General features: G+C 43.7%; 1 protein-coding gene across 19 annotated transcripts in view; it reads left to right on the top strand.

Annotated features, from left to right (window-relative positions):
* Window positions 1–18,095, top strand: part of RGL1 (ral guanine nucleotide dissociation stimulator like 1) — a 276,237-nt gene that overhangs the window by 135,854 nt on the left and 122,288 nt on the right. For 14 of the 19 annotated variants that reach the window (XM_081492488.1, XM_081492471.1, XM_081492475.1 and 11 more), the window contains one exon: window positions 5,792–5,902. The exons of 2 other annotated variants lie outside the window; for them this stretch is intronic. In XM_081492488.1, the coding sequence (XP_081348614.1) occupies window positions 5,841–5,902 (62 nt within the window). In that variant the 5' untranslated portion in view covers window positions 5,792–5,840. Of the gene's footprint in view, window positions 1–4,642; window positions 4,836–5,791; window positions 5,903–18,095 lie in introns of those variants that run through there. 3 more of the 19 variants (XM_081492487.1, XM_081492486.1, XM_081492483.1) reach the window with 1 other exon arrangement.

Below are 18,095 nucleotides of genomic sequence, written 5' to 3'. Positions count from 1 at the left end.
TACTCTATGTCAACCTACATACATAACTATACTCTCACAATGTTTATATTTTTTACTTTTTTCTTGCAGTCAGAGATGTAGAGTAAAATCTAGAAAAGCATGATGTCATACAAGCCAATGACTAAATAAATGAATAAATGGAGTGTATAAACTCTGTATTTCCATTTCCTGATAGATTCTTTTAAAGAATCTGCACACAAGCTACTTATGTTTGCTTTTACCAGTTCTCTGTTTATTGGCCCTGAACAAGAAAAATTTTTTTTTCTTTCTCTCATTTGGGGTTCTTCCATACCTCTTCCCTTTTCCTGTTATATCCTAAGAATCTTCTATTGCTACTGACTTCCAGTGATCACCGAATAGGTGACATAAATCTATTCCTAGCAACATCCTAATGCTGTAAGAATAGATATTTCCTGATTTCCTTCCCCTCCCTTCAACTAACAAATTTCAAGTGTACAGTACCTGTTAACTATAAACACAATACTGTACAGTAGATCTCTAGCACTTTTTCATCACTGAAGAGCAACTCTTTATTTCCCCCTTCCCTAGCTTCTGGCAACCACCCTTCTACTGTCTGCTTCTACAGCTTTGATTAATTGAGATGCTGCATGTAAGTGGAATCATGCAGTATTTGTCCTTCTGTGACTGGCTTATTTAACTTAGCTTAATGGCATCTAGGTTCATCTGTGTAGTTGAGTTCAGTTCAATCGCTCAGTTGTGTCCGACTCTTTGCAACCCCATGGACTGCAGCACGCCAGGCTTCCCTGTCCATCACCAACTCCCGGAGCTTACTCAAACTCATGTCCATCGAGTCGGTGATGTCATCCAACCATCTTATCCTCTGTTGTCCCCTTCTCCTCCCGCCTTCGATCTTTCCCAGCATGAGGAATGAGTCAGCTCTTCGCAGCAGGTGGCCAAAGTATTGGAGTTTCAGCTTCAGCATCAGTCCTTCCAGTGAGTATTCAGACTGATTTCCTTTAGGATTGACTGGTTGGATCTCCTTGCAGTCCAAGGAGATCTGTGTAGTTGCATATGACAATATATCCTTTTTCAAGGCTGAATAATAGTCCTTTGTCTATATATATCACATCATCTTTATCTATTGATGCACTGATGGACATTCACATTGTTTCCACATTTTGGCTATTATACATAGTGCTGCAGTGAATGTGGGAGCACTCAGGTCTCTCTGAGATCTTGATTTAAATTATTTTGGATAAATACTCAGTAATGGAATTGCTGGATCATATGGTAGTTTTATTCTTAATTTATTGAAGAACTTTTACATTGTTTTCTGTAATGAATGTACCAATTAACATTCTTACCAATAGTGTCAAAGGTTTTATTTTTCTCCACATCCTGGTCAACGTGTTTTTTTTTTTTTTTTTTTTTAAGTAATGGCCATCCTAAGAGGTGTGAGGTGATACAATATCTTATTTGGTTTTGATTTGCATTTCCCTGATGATTAGTCATGGTGAGCTTCTTTTTACAGAACTGTTGACCATTTGTACATCTTTGGAGAAATGTGTTTTTTTAAAGTCCTTTGCCCATTTAAAAATTCAGTTATTATTTTTGCCATTGAGTTATAGGAGTTCCTTATATATTATGGATATTAACTCTATCAGATGTTGTTTGCTAATATTTCCTCTCATACCATAGGTTGCATTTTCACTCTGTTCCCTTTGCTGTGTGGACGTGTTTTAGTTTGATGTAGTCTCACATGTCTGTTTCTGATTTTGTTGCCTCTGGTTTTGGTGTCATATCCATGAAATCCTTGCAAACACCAATGTTATAAAGCTTTTCCCTTATGTAGTCTTCTATGAGTTTTATAGTTTCAGGTCTTCTGCCTAAGTCTTTAATTCATTTTGAGTTGATTTTTGTGTATGATGTTAGATGTGTTCAGTTTCATTCTTTTGCATGTGAATGTGCAGTTTTTCCAGCACTATTTGTTGAAACTTATCAGAACTAACAAATGAATCGAGTAAAGTTGCAGGCTATAAAATCAATATGTGAAAATCAGTTGCATTTCTATACATTAATGGTGAACAATATGAAAACAAAATTAAGAAAACAATCCCACTTAAAAAAGCATTGAAAAGAATAAAATGTCTAGGAGTAAACTTAACCAAGGAGATGAAAGATGAAAAGTATAAAACACTGCTGATATCCTTTAAACAAAACTTGACCTATTCTTTTAGGACTATATAAAGTTATAGGTAGATTAATCTAGTAAATAAATTCAAACTTAGTCATAAATGGCTTACCGATTTATCCTCCCCAGATACTGATCAGGAGTATTTTAACCCAAAAGTATGTAATAAGGTAATACTGGCTGAGCTGCCTGCAGGTGGAATATTTTAAAATAAATATTTAAAAATTGTAAACTGCAACAGTTGATTGTTCTGTCCAGCATAAAACCAGCCTTTTTTTGAGGATTAACATTCGGACAAAATCATGTACATTATTGGGTATAAATACAAGTAGTTATTCTTGGAAAATCTCTCTGAAATTATTTAGTGAGAAGACATCACTTTAGATTTCCACACATACAACTTTACAGTGAGTCTGAGAAAATGCAGTTTGGGAGGAAGTGTGATAATAATAAGGGAATGGAGCTTTTTTGATCATGCCCTAGGTGAGTTGTATACATATTCCATTTAATCCTTTTTCAGACTCTATGAGGTAGATGTTCGTCCCATTTTGTTATTGTTCTGATTTAGTCACTAAGTCGTGTCCAACTCTTTTGTGACCCCACAGACTGTAGCCCACCAGGCTCTTCTGTCCATGAGATTTCCCAGGTAAGCATGTTGAGTTATATATCCAGGGGATCTTCCCGGCCCAGGGATCGAACCCAGTCTCCTGCATCAGCAGGCAGATTCTTTACCAGAGCCATCAGGGAAGCCCTTGTCCCATTTCACAGATAAGGAAATGAAAGTAGCGCCCAAGTTCACTCTTACTGTAAAACCAGGATTTGAAGCTGCCTCTGCTGGAAGCCTCTTTTCCCCTTACTCTTCAGGTAGCCTGCCAGGGAGTTGGTGGAGAGGAGGCTGATGGGATCTGAAACTTGACTGGAGCCTTGTGAGTTATAAGCGGCCCTGTCCAAGAAGGCTTCCTGGGAGGGGCAAGTTTGAAGACACTTCTTAATATTCCTGAACTAGAAAAATTTAAGGAGTCATCTCCAAATGCACAGCCAAAAATCAGGTTAAAGTAGTTGTGAAATTAATTTGATGGGTTGTTTAACTGTCCCCAGGTGTATCTTGTGTTTGTCAAGATCACTGAATAGGGGTGGGCCTGGAATGGCTTAAGAGGCAGGTGGTAGGTCTTCCACACCATTTTTCTCTGGACATGGGGGACACTCTATGCTGGTGGTCACTGAAAGGTCTAGTTTACGTGGTTTTGTAAAATAGAAATAATCAAAGTTTGATAAAAAGAGCATCCCTTTTGTCCAATAGCTTCTGATTGTTTGTGGGGAACTTTGCTGAGCGACTTCAAGAAGTTCTAAAGTGTCCAAAGATCTTTTTATTTTTCCTGGATGCACCCTCACTGTCATTTATTTTGCTCTCCTGGGAACACCAGTACACTGGATTCTTCAGCTTTTCAGTTCATAATATATTTATTATTAACCAAAGCCCAGCCTTATGCCTTAGCATGGCAATTAATGAGAGGCCTTTCTTTTAAAAAGTATTTAAAGGCGATTAAATTCATTTAGGGGAGAAGAGTATAAAAGACATGAGCTCTGAACTTATTTTTTTTTGCAATTGGCATGGAATTCTGTCATGTGCCAATGTTTGGTTATATTATCATCTGGAATTTCGCTGTTGATTTACTTTATACTAGGACAAAACTCCCTCCAGCAGTGTCCTCTGAATGGCTCTCTCCCCGAGGTTATCATCCCACTGTGTCCCTACAGTACAGACAACTCAACCCATGGTGACGACTCACAAAGACTCACCGAACCTCCCGGGCCGCCGGTGGCCCAATTTCCACGCTGTCAGTCTCAGCAAAACCCGCTCCTGGTTTGTCCCTTTTCCTCCCACAATGGCCAGTTACAGTTGATGAGCCTTAAACTATGGGTGGTAGAAAGACGTCCAGAGCCATTTCCTGTTGGTGGTGTGCTGATTCAGGACAAGCGCAACCCTGGGGTGTGGGTTTTGGGAAACCCTCTGACCAATTCTTTTTTTTTTTTTTGCGGGTGGGGTGGTCCTTATGAAAAACTTCCTGGCTTCTAGTACTGCCATTCTCACTGGGGTCGCCCTGATTGAATCTAAATTCCATAGGTAACAAGAAGATAATAGACGTTTATCCGACCCCCTCCTCCCATCCCTTTTTGCACCTCTTCCCCCTTTTTTTCCTTGAGCGAAGGAAGGAGAAACACGCTTAGATCCCCGATACCACACCCGGATCTTTTGGGGGCACCTGGTGGCCACTCAGGAAAACCTGATCCACTGGAAAGCGTGGCTGGCCGCCGATCGCCTTCAGAGCTGGAGAAATCACGGCGTGCTAACTTTATCCGCGGGATTTCAGAAAGGGAGAGTGTGCTCCCGAGCACAAACAGGAAAGCCTGACATCACGGAGCGGCGGGGTGGCGTGGGGAGGAGTCTGCGGCGCCCTCGCTTGCCGGCTCGCTCGCCGCGCTCCCTTTGTGGCCGAGTCGCGCGCACCGGCGGCGGGCGCGTGTCTGTGCTCCGTGCGCGGCGGCCGCGCTGGGCCGGGGCTTGGAGGCGCCGCGGCGGAGCCGCGCGGGGATCGCGTTCGCCTGGGAGCAGGGCGCATCATGCCGCGTCCACACACCGGAGAGAAAACTGAGAATGAAATTGCTTTGGCAAGCTAAAATGGTAACGAGAACTCTCTGCCTTCTCCCGACGCTGCTCTGGTGGGGAATCTTTTCCCGCTTTCTCTGGGCGGGTTTTGGACTCCTCGGAGTGAACGGAGCCATCCGATCCCAGACTTGGGAGCTCACAGCTTTCTCCCTCGGCTTTCTCCGCCTTCCTCGCTGCGTGTCTTCTCCCTTTAAACCATACTTATTTTTCTCAGCAGTTGCCTTTGGTGTATCTGGGCTAATGTATGTCAGCAAAGGAAAACTTTTCAGGCAAGAGTCTGGGTGAACCGCGGAGCGCCTCTGAGTCTCAGCGTCTCTTTAAACACAAACTTCAACTTTAGGGAAACCCAGGGGGTCGCTGCACACAGCCGATGTGTTGCTTTTTTCTGCACTTGCCAGGTTATTTGACGGAAATAAAAACTTTTCCCCTCCCGCTAACTTTCTGGGTTCCCAAACAATAAGAGGAGAAAAAAGACATGCAAAGCATTTCGTTCCAAAGGAGCAAGCACTCTTAGCATTTTAAACACTTGTTTGTGGCAGAGTTTAAAATGCAGTTTGCTCCAAGAACGGAGCCACTTAGAAAGAGACAAATTTTTTCTGCCAGGGAATTCTTTTTCCTCTCATTTAAGGAGGAAAAGTGAATCAGGACTAAACCTCAGTTTCTTTAAGAAAGAAAAAAAGACTTTAAAAAGCTATTTAAGATAAACGTGAAGGAGTCTAGGAAAAATAACTAAATGGAAAAGCCCGGGGCTCTTGATAGCACAGGAAGGGGCTGGGGAGCCAAGAAAATCTCAGCGTTCTCTATCACAGTATGTCTTATGTTGCTCTGATTGTAATATTTATTTTAAACAGCCCATCTTATGCCCTGAGTGCTGTTGTAAGCAGCAAAGCAGCTGGGATAGATTGTGGTTAGTGGAGAGGGGGGAAAAAAACAAACAACTTTTTCCTTTTCTTTGTCCTGTCTCCTGGCAGAGCTCGATTCAGGACTGGGGTGAAGAGGTAGAGGAAGGAGCTGTTTACCATGTCACCCTCAAGAGAGTCCAGATTCAACAGGCTGCCAATAAAGGAGCGAGATGGCTTGGGGTGAGTAAAGCTGGGGAGACTGTGAGCCTTGGACTTGCAGGGCCTCTTGTTCTGTGAATATCATTATTATTTAGCAGAGGCAGGGTTTTTTCCCCCCATTTCTTCTCTTTTGGCCTTAAAAAGGAAACTGCCAATGACCAAGTGTTTGCACTAGCCATACCGGTCTGTTTTTGTACTTAACTCTTTTCCGAAGCGTCTCCCTTAGGTTTGTCAATAATTCAGAACCTCTTAGAAACATCTTGAGGTATTTGGCAAATAGAGTGAGGGTGGAGTGGCAGAAAGTAACGTAGAGTAACAGGACCAGAAGATAGCACCGAGTTAGACAAGAGCCGTTTTGCCCCGCTGGCATCCTTTTCTCTCCCTCTCCCCGGCTTTTGATCCTGACAGTCCTTCTTCCGCTCCTGTTCCTTTACCAAGTACCCAGAATGCTCAGGGGCGCTGATACTCCAAATCGGCCTCCTATGGGGGATGGCGCATTTCCCATGGTTACATCCTTTACATGGTACTTAGTGTCCACCACTTCATGTGTGCAGTGCGTGTAGGGCTGGGGCTTTGGAGAAACACTGCTTCCATAAACAACATTTCCCCCCCCTGCTGAGATTTTAAAGTATTGGGTGAGATCATGTGAGTTATTCATTATCTCCTAATGGATCCTTCAACACATCACAACTAAAGAGGATGTGGGAAGCCTGGGCAGACATCATCATGCGGAAGAATGAAGGAGTTCTTCATCTGGAGGTAGAAGGAATCCTCCAAGAACAGTGAGAGGTGACACAGAGAGCCTTGAGAAAGAACATAGCAGTAAGCGAACAGAGAGGATGGAGTGTGGTTTCCCCAGGCCTTATTCTGACCATACTCAGGCTTCACAGCTGATGGGCTTGAGAACAGTGAAGATTATGCACTGGCATCCAATCTCTACTGGCTTTGGGTTTTGGAAAATTCAGGTTTTTTTTTTTTTTTTTTTTGAGCAGCAGTCAAAGGTCAGGTACGAAAGAGGACAGGAAACAAAACTGCCCAGGGCTTTAAGACTAGAGGCAGCATGTGACTTGCAATTCCTGGAGTTTAAGTCAGGATGGCCAACAGCAATGATTTCCTCTTCCGTGGGTCTCCTGGGCTGCTGACACAGGCATTCATTGCTTTGGGCTTCCCCAGCTGCTTCAAGTCAGGCTGTGTATTTGGGGTTGAAGTACCACCCTCTAGGGCAGTCAGCTGTTAGTTGCATCTGCAGGTATGGCCTAGAAAGGTAGGAGCCTTTCCTTTGAAAGGCTGAGGTCTTCACTTATTAAGCAGGTACCTTACTTGGAATATGATTTTGAAATTAATTAGGTATATCACCAGAAGACCTGATAGGAAAAGCAGAACTAGAGTTCTGACAAGTCATCACTTTATTTTTGGTGGTTGCGTGTATTGCATTTTATTTAAATGCGGTATTGATGTGGTTTGGCCCGAGTATTTCAAAATGATTCACAAGCTTCTGAAGCAGCTGCCTTCAAAAGGGTCATTACATTTTCTGATGCCAGGTTGTTCCTCTCTTTATAATGAGACTGATGTTGCTTGGACGACAGCTTTAGTTTTTGGCCAAACACAATAGCTGTGAATGAGTAAGTCACGGGAAAATGGACAGGTTAACTCTGTAGGTCCCAAACACAATGAGGTATGGTTCATTTAGATGTCCCCAGTTATTTGGTAATTCTCACTGACCATTGTGCCCACAGGACTCCTCTTCTCTCCGCCCCCTCCCAGAGTCCTCACATTTATGCACAGTTCAGAGTTAGTTCACCCTGGATTTAGCAGTAGAGCTAAAATACCAAGAGGGAAAAATGTAAAAAGATTGCTTCTAGTTGATGGAGGGATTGTCCCCTCCTCCCATTTCAGCAAAGTATGATTTGCTGTGATCACCCCTCGTGCTCAGGAACCAGTTCTAGGAACTCTCCCACCCCAATCCCCCTTGTTTTCTTGTCTTTGGTGTCCTGTTGGGAAGCACTGTTTTTGTCCTTGGAAATTCCAGACTTAATTAAATGTGACTCAACCAATTGAGCCATAGCAATTACAAAGCTTTTCTCTTTAGGCCTGTGAGTGGCTTCTCTATACTTGTTTTTCCAGTCACCCTTTCAGAATTCTTCAGAGCAGCTAGTTTTATTTATTGACTTTTTATTGACCTATAGCTGATGGGCACTCCGGTGTTAGTGTCCCGTATGCTACATGATGATTTGACATTTGCACACATCTTTGAAATCACTGTGATAATCCTGGTAAGCATTTGTCCCCATACAAAAATCACTGCGATATTATCGACTATATTCCTCACGTCAGAGCAGCTGGGTTTATAGTGAACCAGAGACTGAGAGGAGGTGAGAGCATATCAAAATATGATAATAGTTCATGAGGAAAGGTGGAGTTGTGATTATCTCTTTCCACATGAGGAAACTAAAGTCTAATGCTAGAGAAGTTAAATTGCTTGCCAGGGTCACCCAGTTAGGAAGTGGTAGAGGCTGGATTTGAACCCAGATGTTTAGTTCTTTGCTGTTGGGAGCTGCTGGGACCTGAAGGCTGCTGCTTCCATAGTAGTGGAAAAAAACATTGACTCAGAAGAACAAGGATGCTTATAGTATACTTTCCCCCTATGTATTACCTGGTTCAAGACTCAAGACATATGGCTTTCTTTTGTTTATGCTTTGAGTGATAACTTGAACTGCAAATTGAGATACTCATTGTGAAGATGTGTTTCTTGTTGATAAGCTCTCCGTCTTGGATGTGTAAAGTGTGGTGCACCAAAGACATGCGAGCATATGTAGCACCTGAGGGTGGGTATAGCTCTCATTACAAGTATGTAAGGCTAATTAGGAAAGCCTAAGTGACTGAGTGGGCTTCCCAAGAATCTACCCGCCAATGCAGAAGACACAGGTTTGATCCCTGGTCTGGGAAGATCCCCTGGAGAAGGAAATGGCAACCCACTGCAATATTCTTGGCTGGGAAATCCCATGTAGAGCCTGGTGGGCTAGAGTCCACGGGGTCCCTAAAGAGGCTACAGTCCATGGGGTCCCAAAAGAGTCAGAGACGACTTAGCGTCCAAACGACAACAACAAAGTGTGACTGAGTATAATTTTTGTAGTTTCTCGTACTCTGATCACAAAACAGAATTAAGATCCAATTTGGGAAGGATAACAAAAAAATTACACATCCTTAGATGTGAAGTATCATACAATCCAAAACGTTGAGGACGTTGTTTGTTTTGTTGTGAAATTTTGTGTTCAGTTGATCTTTTGAAGTAACGCCCTCTGTCTTCAGTTGTAAGTATACAGTCAACTATGGCCCAGGCTGGATTTAGGGTACACGCAGCTGCAACTTCGCTCGCTGACAGTGAAGTTATGCCAGGCAACTTTGAAAAACCAAATATTATTGAAATACTGACCCAATTTTCTCTTTACAATAACATCTTAGTCTAGGATAATTTTACCCAGCTATAACCCTCAAAGAAAAATGGTTCTGATTATGTCAGAGAATCATAAAATCTCAGGGCTGGAAGAGACATTAAAAATAATGTATCCAACTGTTCTATTAAGCTTGTAGAAAAATTTCCAGTAATTTTTTGGAAGAGCAAATGGTGAAAAGTTATTATTCTACTTTGGTCCCAGCATCGTGGTCATACATTGACAATGAAATGTAGAAACAGTTTAGGAAAATAGCAGTATTCTCTGGAAGCAGGAAATGTCTCATTTTAGGAGGAATATACAAATGGACCGAGGAAAGGGAACCCACTGTTAGGGGAAGGGCTTCAGTGTCCGGAGCCCATTTTGCTGTCTTCAGACTATGACAGGCTCAGGGTCCAGAGAAATCTGTCAAACCCAAGGTTATCTCAGAGTGGGGATATTTGTTTCACAGGCAGGATTGGAAGAGTGTGGTCACCTCTGCAAGGTCTGTGGGGAGTGGAATGGTCAGCAGATAGTCACATGGCTTTTCTCGGTTCTGGGGTTCTGTGGCCCATGTGTGGGGCCCCAGTGCCTCCCTGCCCTTCGTCCCATGTTTATCACACTATCTCCCACGGAGGCCCTTGTTGGGTTGAATTGAAATATTTGATAGCTCGGAGGCTAGTAAAGATAATGAAATGGGACAAGAGAAAACAGAATGCCTTTAGAAATAAAAAGAACTAGAACTCTGATGTAGTTCCTCGTGGGTTGCATGAGTGCAGTGGGAAGGTAAGCACTGGTCAGTCTGGGTGGAGACGTTGACCTCAACTTAAGTGGACCATTGGGATTGAGTCCACCTGGGGTTTCCGTGGCCCTGCTGTCCATGTGCCTTTAATGGCATACAGTTCTTTGAATTTTCAGCTCACTTCAGTTCTGGGAAGCTTCTCTGATCTCCCTGGCCTGGAGGAGGTACCCCTTCTGTGTGTTCCAGAAGCATTCTTTATCTCTCTGTCATGTATTTACCTCCCTCTGCTGTAACTATTTGTTTGTATTTCCCATTAGACTCTAAGCCCCATAAAGTGGGAACTATGACCAGCTAGTTGGCAGAAACTCAGTATCTGTTGAATGAATGGATCAAGCTTCATGCCTTCTGGGGAGGCAGATATTATCTTGATAAATATGAAGGTATGGTTGCTCCTGATTCGAAACCAAATCAGCATGAAGATGTTAGCTTATAAAGAAGAGGGGTGCATGGGAGTGAGAAAAACTAATTAGCCATGATTACAGCTGTCGTACATCCTTTGTATAACAAAGCAGGGCCCAAACAAAGATAGTGATTATTCATTTTAAGAAAAAAAATCATGGCAGTGAATTAACTTGCCTTTTAAAGCCCAGAGGTCCAATTGTATTGAGTGTTGAAGAAAGAAAGGCAATGCACAAGTTAGAAAGTGTTGGCAAACATTACCATCACGTGTGGTCGTGTGGTCGGAGGGCTCAGGAGCAGGGTTTTAGAATTTTAAGGAGATAAGCCTTAGAGAGGCCCTCAGTTTATAGTTTGTCATCCTTGTTTTCATCTAGGAAAACAGGCCCTTGCGTTGCCTTATTCTGGTATATCAGAGTGTTTAATTTAAGCTTTAGAAAGTAAATTCCAAAATTTAGCAACCATCGGTAAAAGAACCAACTGGTATTTTTCATTTTGACCATGGGAACATGTTTCTAAAATAATCCAATATTACGGCATGTGGCCTCCACCCATCAAGAAGATATGGTAAATTTCAGTTGCCTGAGCTATTGTTGTTACCTTGAGTCCTTTCACTGCTTTCAGAATCTTCTGGGGTCTGTGTAAGGAATATTTAGCATGTAAGCCAAGAATATCCATTTCAGTTCAGCAATTCTGGGGACACTCAGTCAAGTTCAAGATACATGTCTATCCCCAGCAGATACATAACAGTGTACTCATGAGGCCCATTAACTCCTTGTGCTTACAGTATACATGCATGCTCAGTTGTGTCTGACTCTTTGTGACCCCTTGGACCGTAGCCTGCCAGGCTCCTCTGTGCATAGGATTATCCTGGTGAGAAGACTGGAGTGGGTTGCCATTTCCTCCTCCAGAGGATCTTCCTGACCCAGGGATGAACCTGCGTTTCCTCCATCTGCTGCATTGGCAGGCAGATTCTTGACCACTGAGCCACCTGGGAAGCCCCATAGTATATGTGCCGTTTCATTAATATTATAAACATATTTCATTCTTATTTCTGTCAAATTTTAAAGAAAAATTTCCTGGGGTTTTAAATTTAGCACAGAAAGAAGAGCAGTAAAGTCAGTACCCTGCGTTTCCCCTTTAGCTCTTGGCTTGGATTCTCCACTGCCCCATCCCACTTATTTTGGTTTCCTTTGTCCACGGCACGCATATCCTTGTATGTATCCCCTTTCCACGTAATCAGAATCCTGTAGTGACTGACCTCTATACATTTTGCACTAAAATATGGAGTAATAGGCTAAAATAAGTAATATGTTTAGATTTCTACCCAGATAGACTTTTTTACAGGAAAGAAAAAAAAAAAAAGATGTCTGTGAACAGAGCAAGGCAAGTACTGGTAAAATGGGGGAAGGTAGGGAATGTAGCTTTGTTCCATGAGAGACGCTCAGCAGGCTCGTGTCTGGGTCGCTGATGGGTGTGGCTGTCCCCACAGAGTTGATCTGGAATCTGGAGTCTGGGCAGTTTCTGGGTTGTTTGCTGGTGAAATACCCACTGTGAACTCCCTTGCTGCTGTTGCCGCTGTGCGATTCTGTCATCTGCTTTGGAGTCTGCTAGCCTCCCCTTTTATACAATCCATTGATTCACCAACAGCCTACTTTATGCCAGACACCCCATTAAACCTTGGGAATCCAAAGTGATACAAGACACCCCTTATTCTTCTGGAGATTTCAGGTAGTAGGGGAGACAGAAACATAAGCTAATTACCATGTGTTGTGGTCAGTGTGACCAGTGCTGTGTGAGATATCTGCATGGGGTGTTAGGGGAGCCGAGAAGGGTGGTGTGTGTATCAGGTGGGTGTGGGCACTCCTGGAAGGCTGCATGGAAAACAGGTCCTTTCGTGGTGAGTTGATGGATGATTAGGAGTTAGGTGAGGATGTGTGGGGCACTGGAGGCAGGCATTCCAGCCGGAGAGCACAGTGTGGGAGAAAGCATGGCGGCCAGAGATGAGAGCCCCGTGAGAGGCTCAGCCTGGGGAAGAGAGAGGGGCGCCTGGGCGGACAGTGATGGGCAAGGACCCCAGAGAGCAGGGCTGGAGCCAGGTCCATGCTGAGCTCTGGAATTTGCTTGGTCCTGAGCGCTGGGTTGTCATCACTGAAGGGCTTTCGGCAGAGTGGCTGGGTCAGATTTACATTTTAGAGAGATGACTGACAGCTGAGGGGTGGACACCAGGGGAAGGAGCCGGACTAGGGAGGGAGGCTGAAGTGGTCATGAACTAAGGAAAGAGATAAGGACCTGGGTGAAACTGGGGCAGTGGAGCAAAGAGGGTGGGGAGTGTAGGGAGGACTGATGTTGAAGCTGAAACTCCAATACTTTGGCCACCTGATGCGAAGAGCTGACTCATTTGAAAAGACCCTGATGCTGGGAAGATTGAAGGCAGGAGGAGAAGGGGATGACAGAGGATGAGACGGTTGCATGGCATCACCGACTCAATGGGCATGGGTTTGAGTAAACTCCGGAAGTTGGTGATGGACAGGGAGGCCTGGCATGCTGCAATCCATGGGGTCGCAAAAAGTTGAACACGACTGAGCAACTGAACTGAACTGAAGTGTAGGGAGAGTCGTGGGAGTAGAGGCTGATGAGAGGAGGCCTGGCAGGCATGGATCTTAGCCACCGGGGATTCAGAGAGTGGGTCAGAAGCCTTCTGGCTTTCTGGGGTCAGCGCTACCCTCTTCTCATTGCATGAAATGTCCTGGGGACTTCAAGGCAGACTTGCTCCATGTAAACACTAGCAAATGGCTTGTCGGCACACCCCGAAGACCAGACCCAGGCATGCCTGCTGTGTCCTGTCCAGAGACGCAGTCTCGGATCTGGCTTATGAACGGGGGAGCAGCAGGCACTGCTTGTTTCTCAGATTCCAGAGTACTTTGAAGAGCTTGTGGTTTCTCTGTTTTTTTTTTCCTTCTAAAGTCTTCTGTTTCCTTACAAACTAAACAGATTGAATCTGTAGGCCACAGAGAGAGAATAAATATGGAACCCACAGGACTATGATTACAGAGTTGTATTTTAGACATCGGCAGTTAAAGTTATAATTGTGTTGTTAGAGACACAAGAAATTTTATGGTTAGGTGTTCTGGTCTCTTTCTCTCTCCCTGCTCGATCTCTTTAAACTCTTTTTATTTATCCTGGCTGTTGGCTTGACCGCTCTCAGAGGCTCAGTCTGATTGCTGACTCCACTCATACAAAAGAAGAAATTTGGTAAGATCTAATGCTTCCTTTTGGGGCTTCCCTGGTGGCTCAGACTGTAAAGGATCTGCCTGCAATACAGGCGACCTGAGTTTGATCCCTGGGTCAGGAAAATCCCCTGGCGAAGGGAATGGCAACCTACTCCAGTATTCTTGCCTAGGAAATCCCATGGACAGAGGAGCCTGGTGGGCTATAGTCCATGGGGTCACAAAAGAGTTGGACATGACTGAGCGACTAAACAGTGCTTCCTTAGTTTGCCACCTACCACAGTCCCAATCTTTCTTATACACACACACAGACATGCACACACTGTAAATTGAAATGTCTTTTGGTATTGTATTTTTTTAGGATTTGGTGCATCTTTCTAATGTCATTTCATGACCTCTTCTATATAACTGATCAAAGCCTAACTTTGTTGTCTTTTGCTTGGTTTCTCTTGTGTCATTATTGTGATTGATTAAGTTTCTTCTATTTAGGAACTGTCCTCAGCTTAAAAAGGATATAAATGAAAGGAGGAAGGAATAAAGGTAGGAAAAGATTACATTAGGTGGAAGACACCACCTTGGATAAAATCCTATTTGTCTTGTGCAGAGAGAGAGAGAGGCATGTCTTTTACTGCTGATCCTTTGGGCTTAACGCTGTAGGAATACCCGTGCCTTTTCACCAATGTGGCTGTGTACTGTGTTCCAATGAATGGGGTTTTTGCGTGGCTTGGTTCCTCACAGCCATCTTTATGTCATTACCGTGTACTACTGACTTCTGAGGATAATGATGGTGGTGGTTGGGAGTGGGATGGTGTTGTTGGTGGTTCTGTATATCCTTCCACCCTCACAGAATCATTACCCTACATTTTCTAGAGTTTAATTGCTTGTACCATCTGTGGTCCATTCATTTGAATTCATTTCCACACAGTTAATCTCATCCCATGTACACTCCTCCCGACAGTCTTTGTTTGTTTGCTCTTTTCAGCAAGGAATTGAGCAATTTAACTTTTCCCCCTTTGTTTCATTTCCTGCTGATTTTAACACCCATCCTCATCTTTTGTAAAAGCAAAGCCAAGGCTGGGTCCTTCCAGCTTCATCTTTCTCAAGACAATTTGAAGGCCACAGACAAACCGTTTCTGCTAAAAGTAGAAGGTCTTTGGTCAGTAACATCAACTGAGGCTCTTGGCAACTCTCTTGGTAGCAACTGTTCTTTAGTCAGATGCTGTTCTCCTGCCCATGACTTCTGTCACTGCTGGTGACAGAGCTAGAAATCTGTGGACGATTTCTAACAAAAGTGCATGTAATGGACGTAGGTAAAAATAATTGCTTTTGAACTGTGGTGTTGGAGAAGACTCTTGAGAGTCCCTTGGGCTGCAAGGAGATCCAACCAGTCCATCCTAAAGGAGATCAGTCCTGGATGTTCATTGGAAGGACTGATGTTGAAGCTGAAACTCGAATACTTCAGCCACTTTATGTGAAGAGTTGACTCATTGGAAAAGACCCTGATGCTGGAAAGGATTGAGGGCAGGAGGAGAAGGGGACGACAAGAGGATGAGATGGTTGGATGGCATCACCGACTCAATGGACATGAGTTTGGGTAAACTCCAGGAGTTGTTGATGGACAGAGAGGCCTGGCGTGCTGCGATTCATGGGGTCGCAAAGAGTCAGACACGACTGAGGGACTGAACTGAACTGAAAAATAATTGAAACTAGATTTGACATTACCTGAAAATGAAATGCTTCATAGTCCTGGCTCTTCTAATTAAAGTTGCAATCCTTGAAATTCTTTATGGAGATAATGGATCCTCCCAAATAGAAAATTCAAGAAATCGGAAGCATTTGGTTAGTTTGTGAAGCACAGGAAAACATTTGCTATCTTCTATACAAATATTGACTCCTCCTAATGACACAACACAGTGAGCATATCTGTTTTACACACGACTTAACCAGGAATGAACAGGTACTGGCTGGGGAATCAGTTTGGGGTTCTTTCCCCCTGGCTTGGAGCCTTTGCAGGAGACAGCACCTCCTACTTGCTCTTTCTTTTCAGGGTTTTCCCAGCAGGAGAGCCAGTTGAGGGAGGTAACCCATACCCTGGTCATGAGCCTGTGCTTTGGAGCCAGACAGACTTGAATCCAGAGCTGGCCTCTGCCCGTGTGTGGCAATGTGAGCTTGAGCTCTGAAGTTACTTCTCTCAGCCCAAGTTCTTCCCCTGGAAAGGGAGGAAATTAGCAGTCCCCTCCCCAGCACCTCCACCAGTTTTTGGAGAAGGAAATGGCAACCCACTCTAGTACTCATGGCTGGAAAATTCCATGGATGGAGAAGCCTGGTGGGCTACAGTCCATGGGCTCGCAAAGAGTTGGACATGACTAAGCGACTTCACTTTCTGGACAGAATTACTATGAGGAGGGAGTTGTGTGGGTAAGGTGCTTGGCACTGAGCTTAGGATATGGTCTGCCCTTCCTCACTGAGCAGTGGGCTCCCATGAGGACCCCACTGTCTGGGAGCCCTTGTGCACCCCACCATGGAACTGTGTAGAGGCCTGGGTGCTCCCTGATGCTTGCTGTTGTATAGAAACCAGACTGCCCGACTGAGACATGGTCTTAGAGATGCTTTGTGTCCCTGACATCCCTTTCTCATTTTGCACATCTGGGAGGAAGGGCTGTGGCAGGGTTTAGTAATCCTTGTTTATTAGAAGTAATGTGCATCATTGTGTTTTCTCTGCCTGGCTGCCTGTACGGTGAAAGACGATTATGGCCTGGGCTCCAGTATTTCACATTTCAGATTCCTTCAGTTTTCCTTTGTAGTTAATTTGTCAGTGCTCTGATTTTTTATGCTTTAAAAATATTTTATGACTTAACAATGGGCTATATTCCGTCTTCTGCATTTGCTATTTCTGCCTGAAAAATGGGAAGGTAAGAAATGATTTTTTAAAAAATTGCTTGGTAAAACATGCTAATCATTCTTCATTGGACATAATGTGGAATGTGAGTAAGTAGTGCTTGCACAAGTTAGAATAAAGATTAAATTTCTCATTGGGCCACATGTTGTGAAGTTAGCAAGTGCAGTACTGGAGCCTCAGACTGAGAATGAACTAAATTTCTCCTGAGGTTGTGACTTTTAGAATGTTGCACAACCATATAAACCTTCAGTTTTCTAATCTGTGAAATGGGAATACTCCTTCTGCCCTTGGGTTTTGTGAGGATCATATGAGTTAATGTATATATGCTAAGTCACTTCAGTTGTGTCTGACTCTTTACGACCCTGTGGACTATAGCCTGCCAGGCTCCTCTGTCCATGGGATTCTCCAGGCAAGAATACTGGAGTGGGTTGCCATGTCCTCTTCCAGAGGATCTTCCCAACCAAGGAATTGAACCTACATCTCTTATGCTTCCTGCATTGGCAGGTGGGTTCTTAACCACTGGTGCCACCTGGGAAACCCAATGTATATAAAAGTACTTTTAAATATGTAAATGATTATACAGATACAAGGATATTCTTATTGTTACCTCAAGGCCGTTTATTTTTTTTTTCCTTCTCCTCATCACCTAAATGCTTTACGGGCATATGGCCTGTTGCCTTTCTTCCCTCATCCCAGAGGGAATCTTTTCTACATTTTTTTCCTCCCATTTGCTAATAACCTAATGATATCTTCATGTTCAGCAAGTAGTGTTGCCTCTGCCACGACCATTGTTACTACTAGTATTCTAGGTGTTTTGAAAGTGCAGGCAAGGCTTCTCTCAATAGATTGGACGTGGAAACAACTACCCCAAACTCACAAGATTCTAGACAAATGCAGTAAATATCCTGCACGTGAAAACCTTCTACTTTCTCTTTCTTTTCTTATTTTCTCTCTAGTAGGATTTTGTTTGTTTTGAGGTAGTGGCTGTTGCTTCTCTCTCTCTCTCTCTGGGGTACTTTTAATTTGTTGCAGAGAAGGACAGTAAAGTTAATACACCAAGGAATGGAAAGTGCTTCTAGCCTTTTAGAGCTGCTGGAAAGTCAACGCTTGCTTTGAGGCCAAATCCTGATTGTGGGACTTGAACTCATGACCTAATAATGCCAGAGGCGAAATGTTGCCAACCAGCCCACACAGACTCTCATAAGATGCGGACATTTAAAATATTTCCTTTGAGTAGTCCCGTTGTTGCTTTCTGGGTTCTCTTCTCTCTTTCAGCCTTTTCTTGCGGCATTCCTGGCTTTCCTGTTAGGAATGCAATTTTAGTTTTTAGATCTATTTTTTTCTCACTGTCTTTCCATTTGCTTATGACAATCTCTTCCTTCTTGCTTTCCATTTCTCCTGGGTGAGTTCCTTGTTTTGTTCCTGTTCCTTCCTGTCCTTCCTCTGGACTAAAAAT

This window comes from Giraffa tippelskirchi, chromosome 5, assembly GCF_054371585.1.
Source record: "Giraffa tippelskirchi isolate mGirTip1 chromosome 5, T2T-mGirTip1v1.2.pri, whole genome shotgun sequence".
In the NCBI taxonomy this organism is placed as follows: Eukaryota; Metazoa; Chordata; class Mammalia; order Artiodactyla; family Giraffidae; genus Giraffa; species Giraffa tippelskirchi.
The sequence above is the reverse complement of the archived record's forward strand: the minus strand, read 5'-3'. Positions and strand labels throughout refer to the sequence as shown.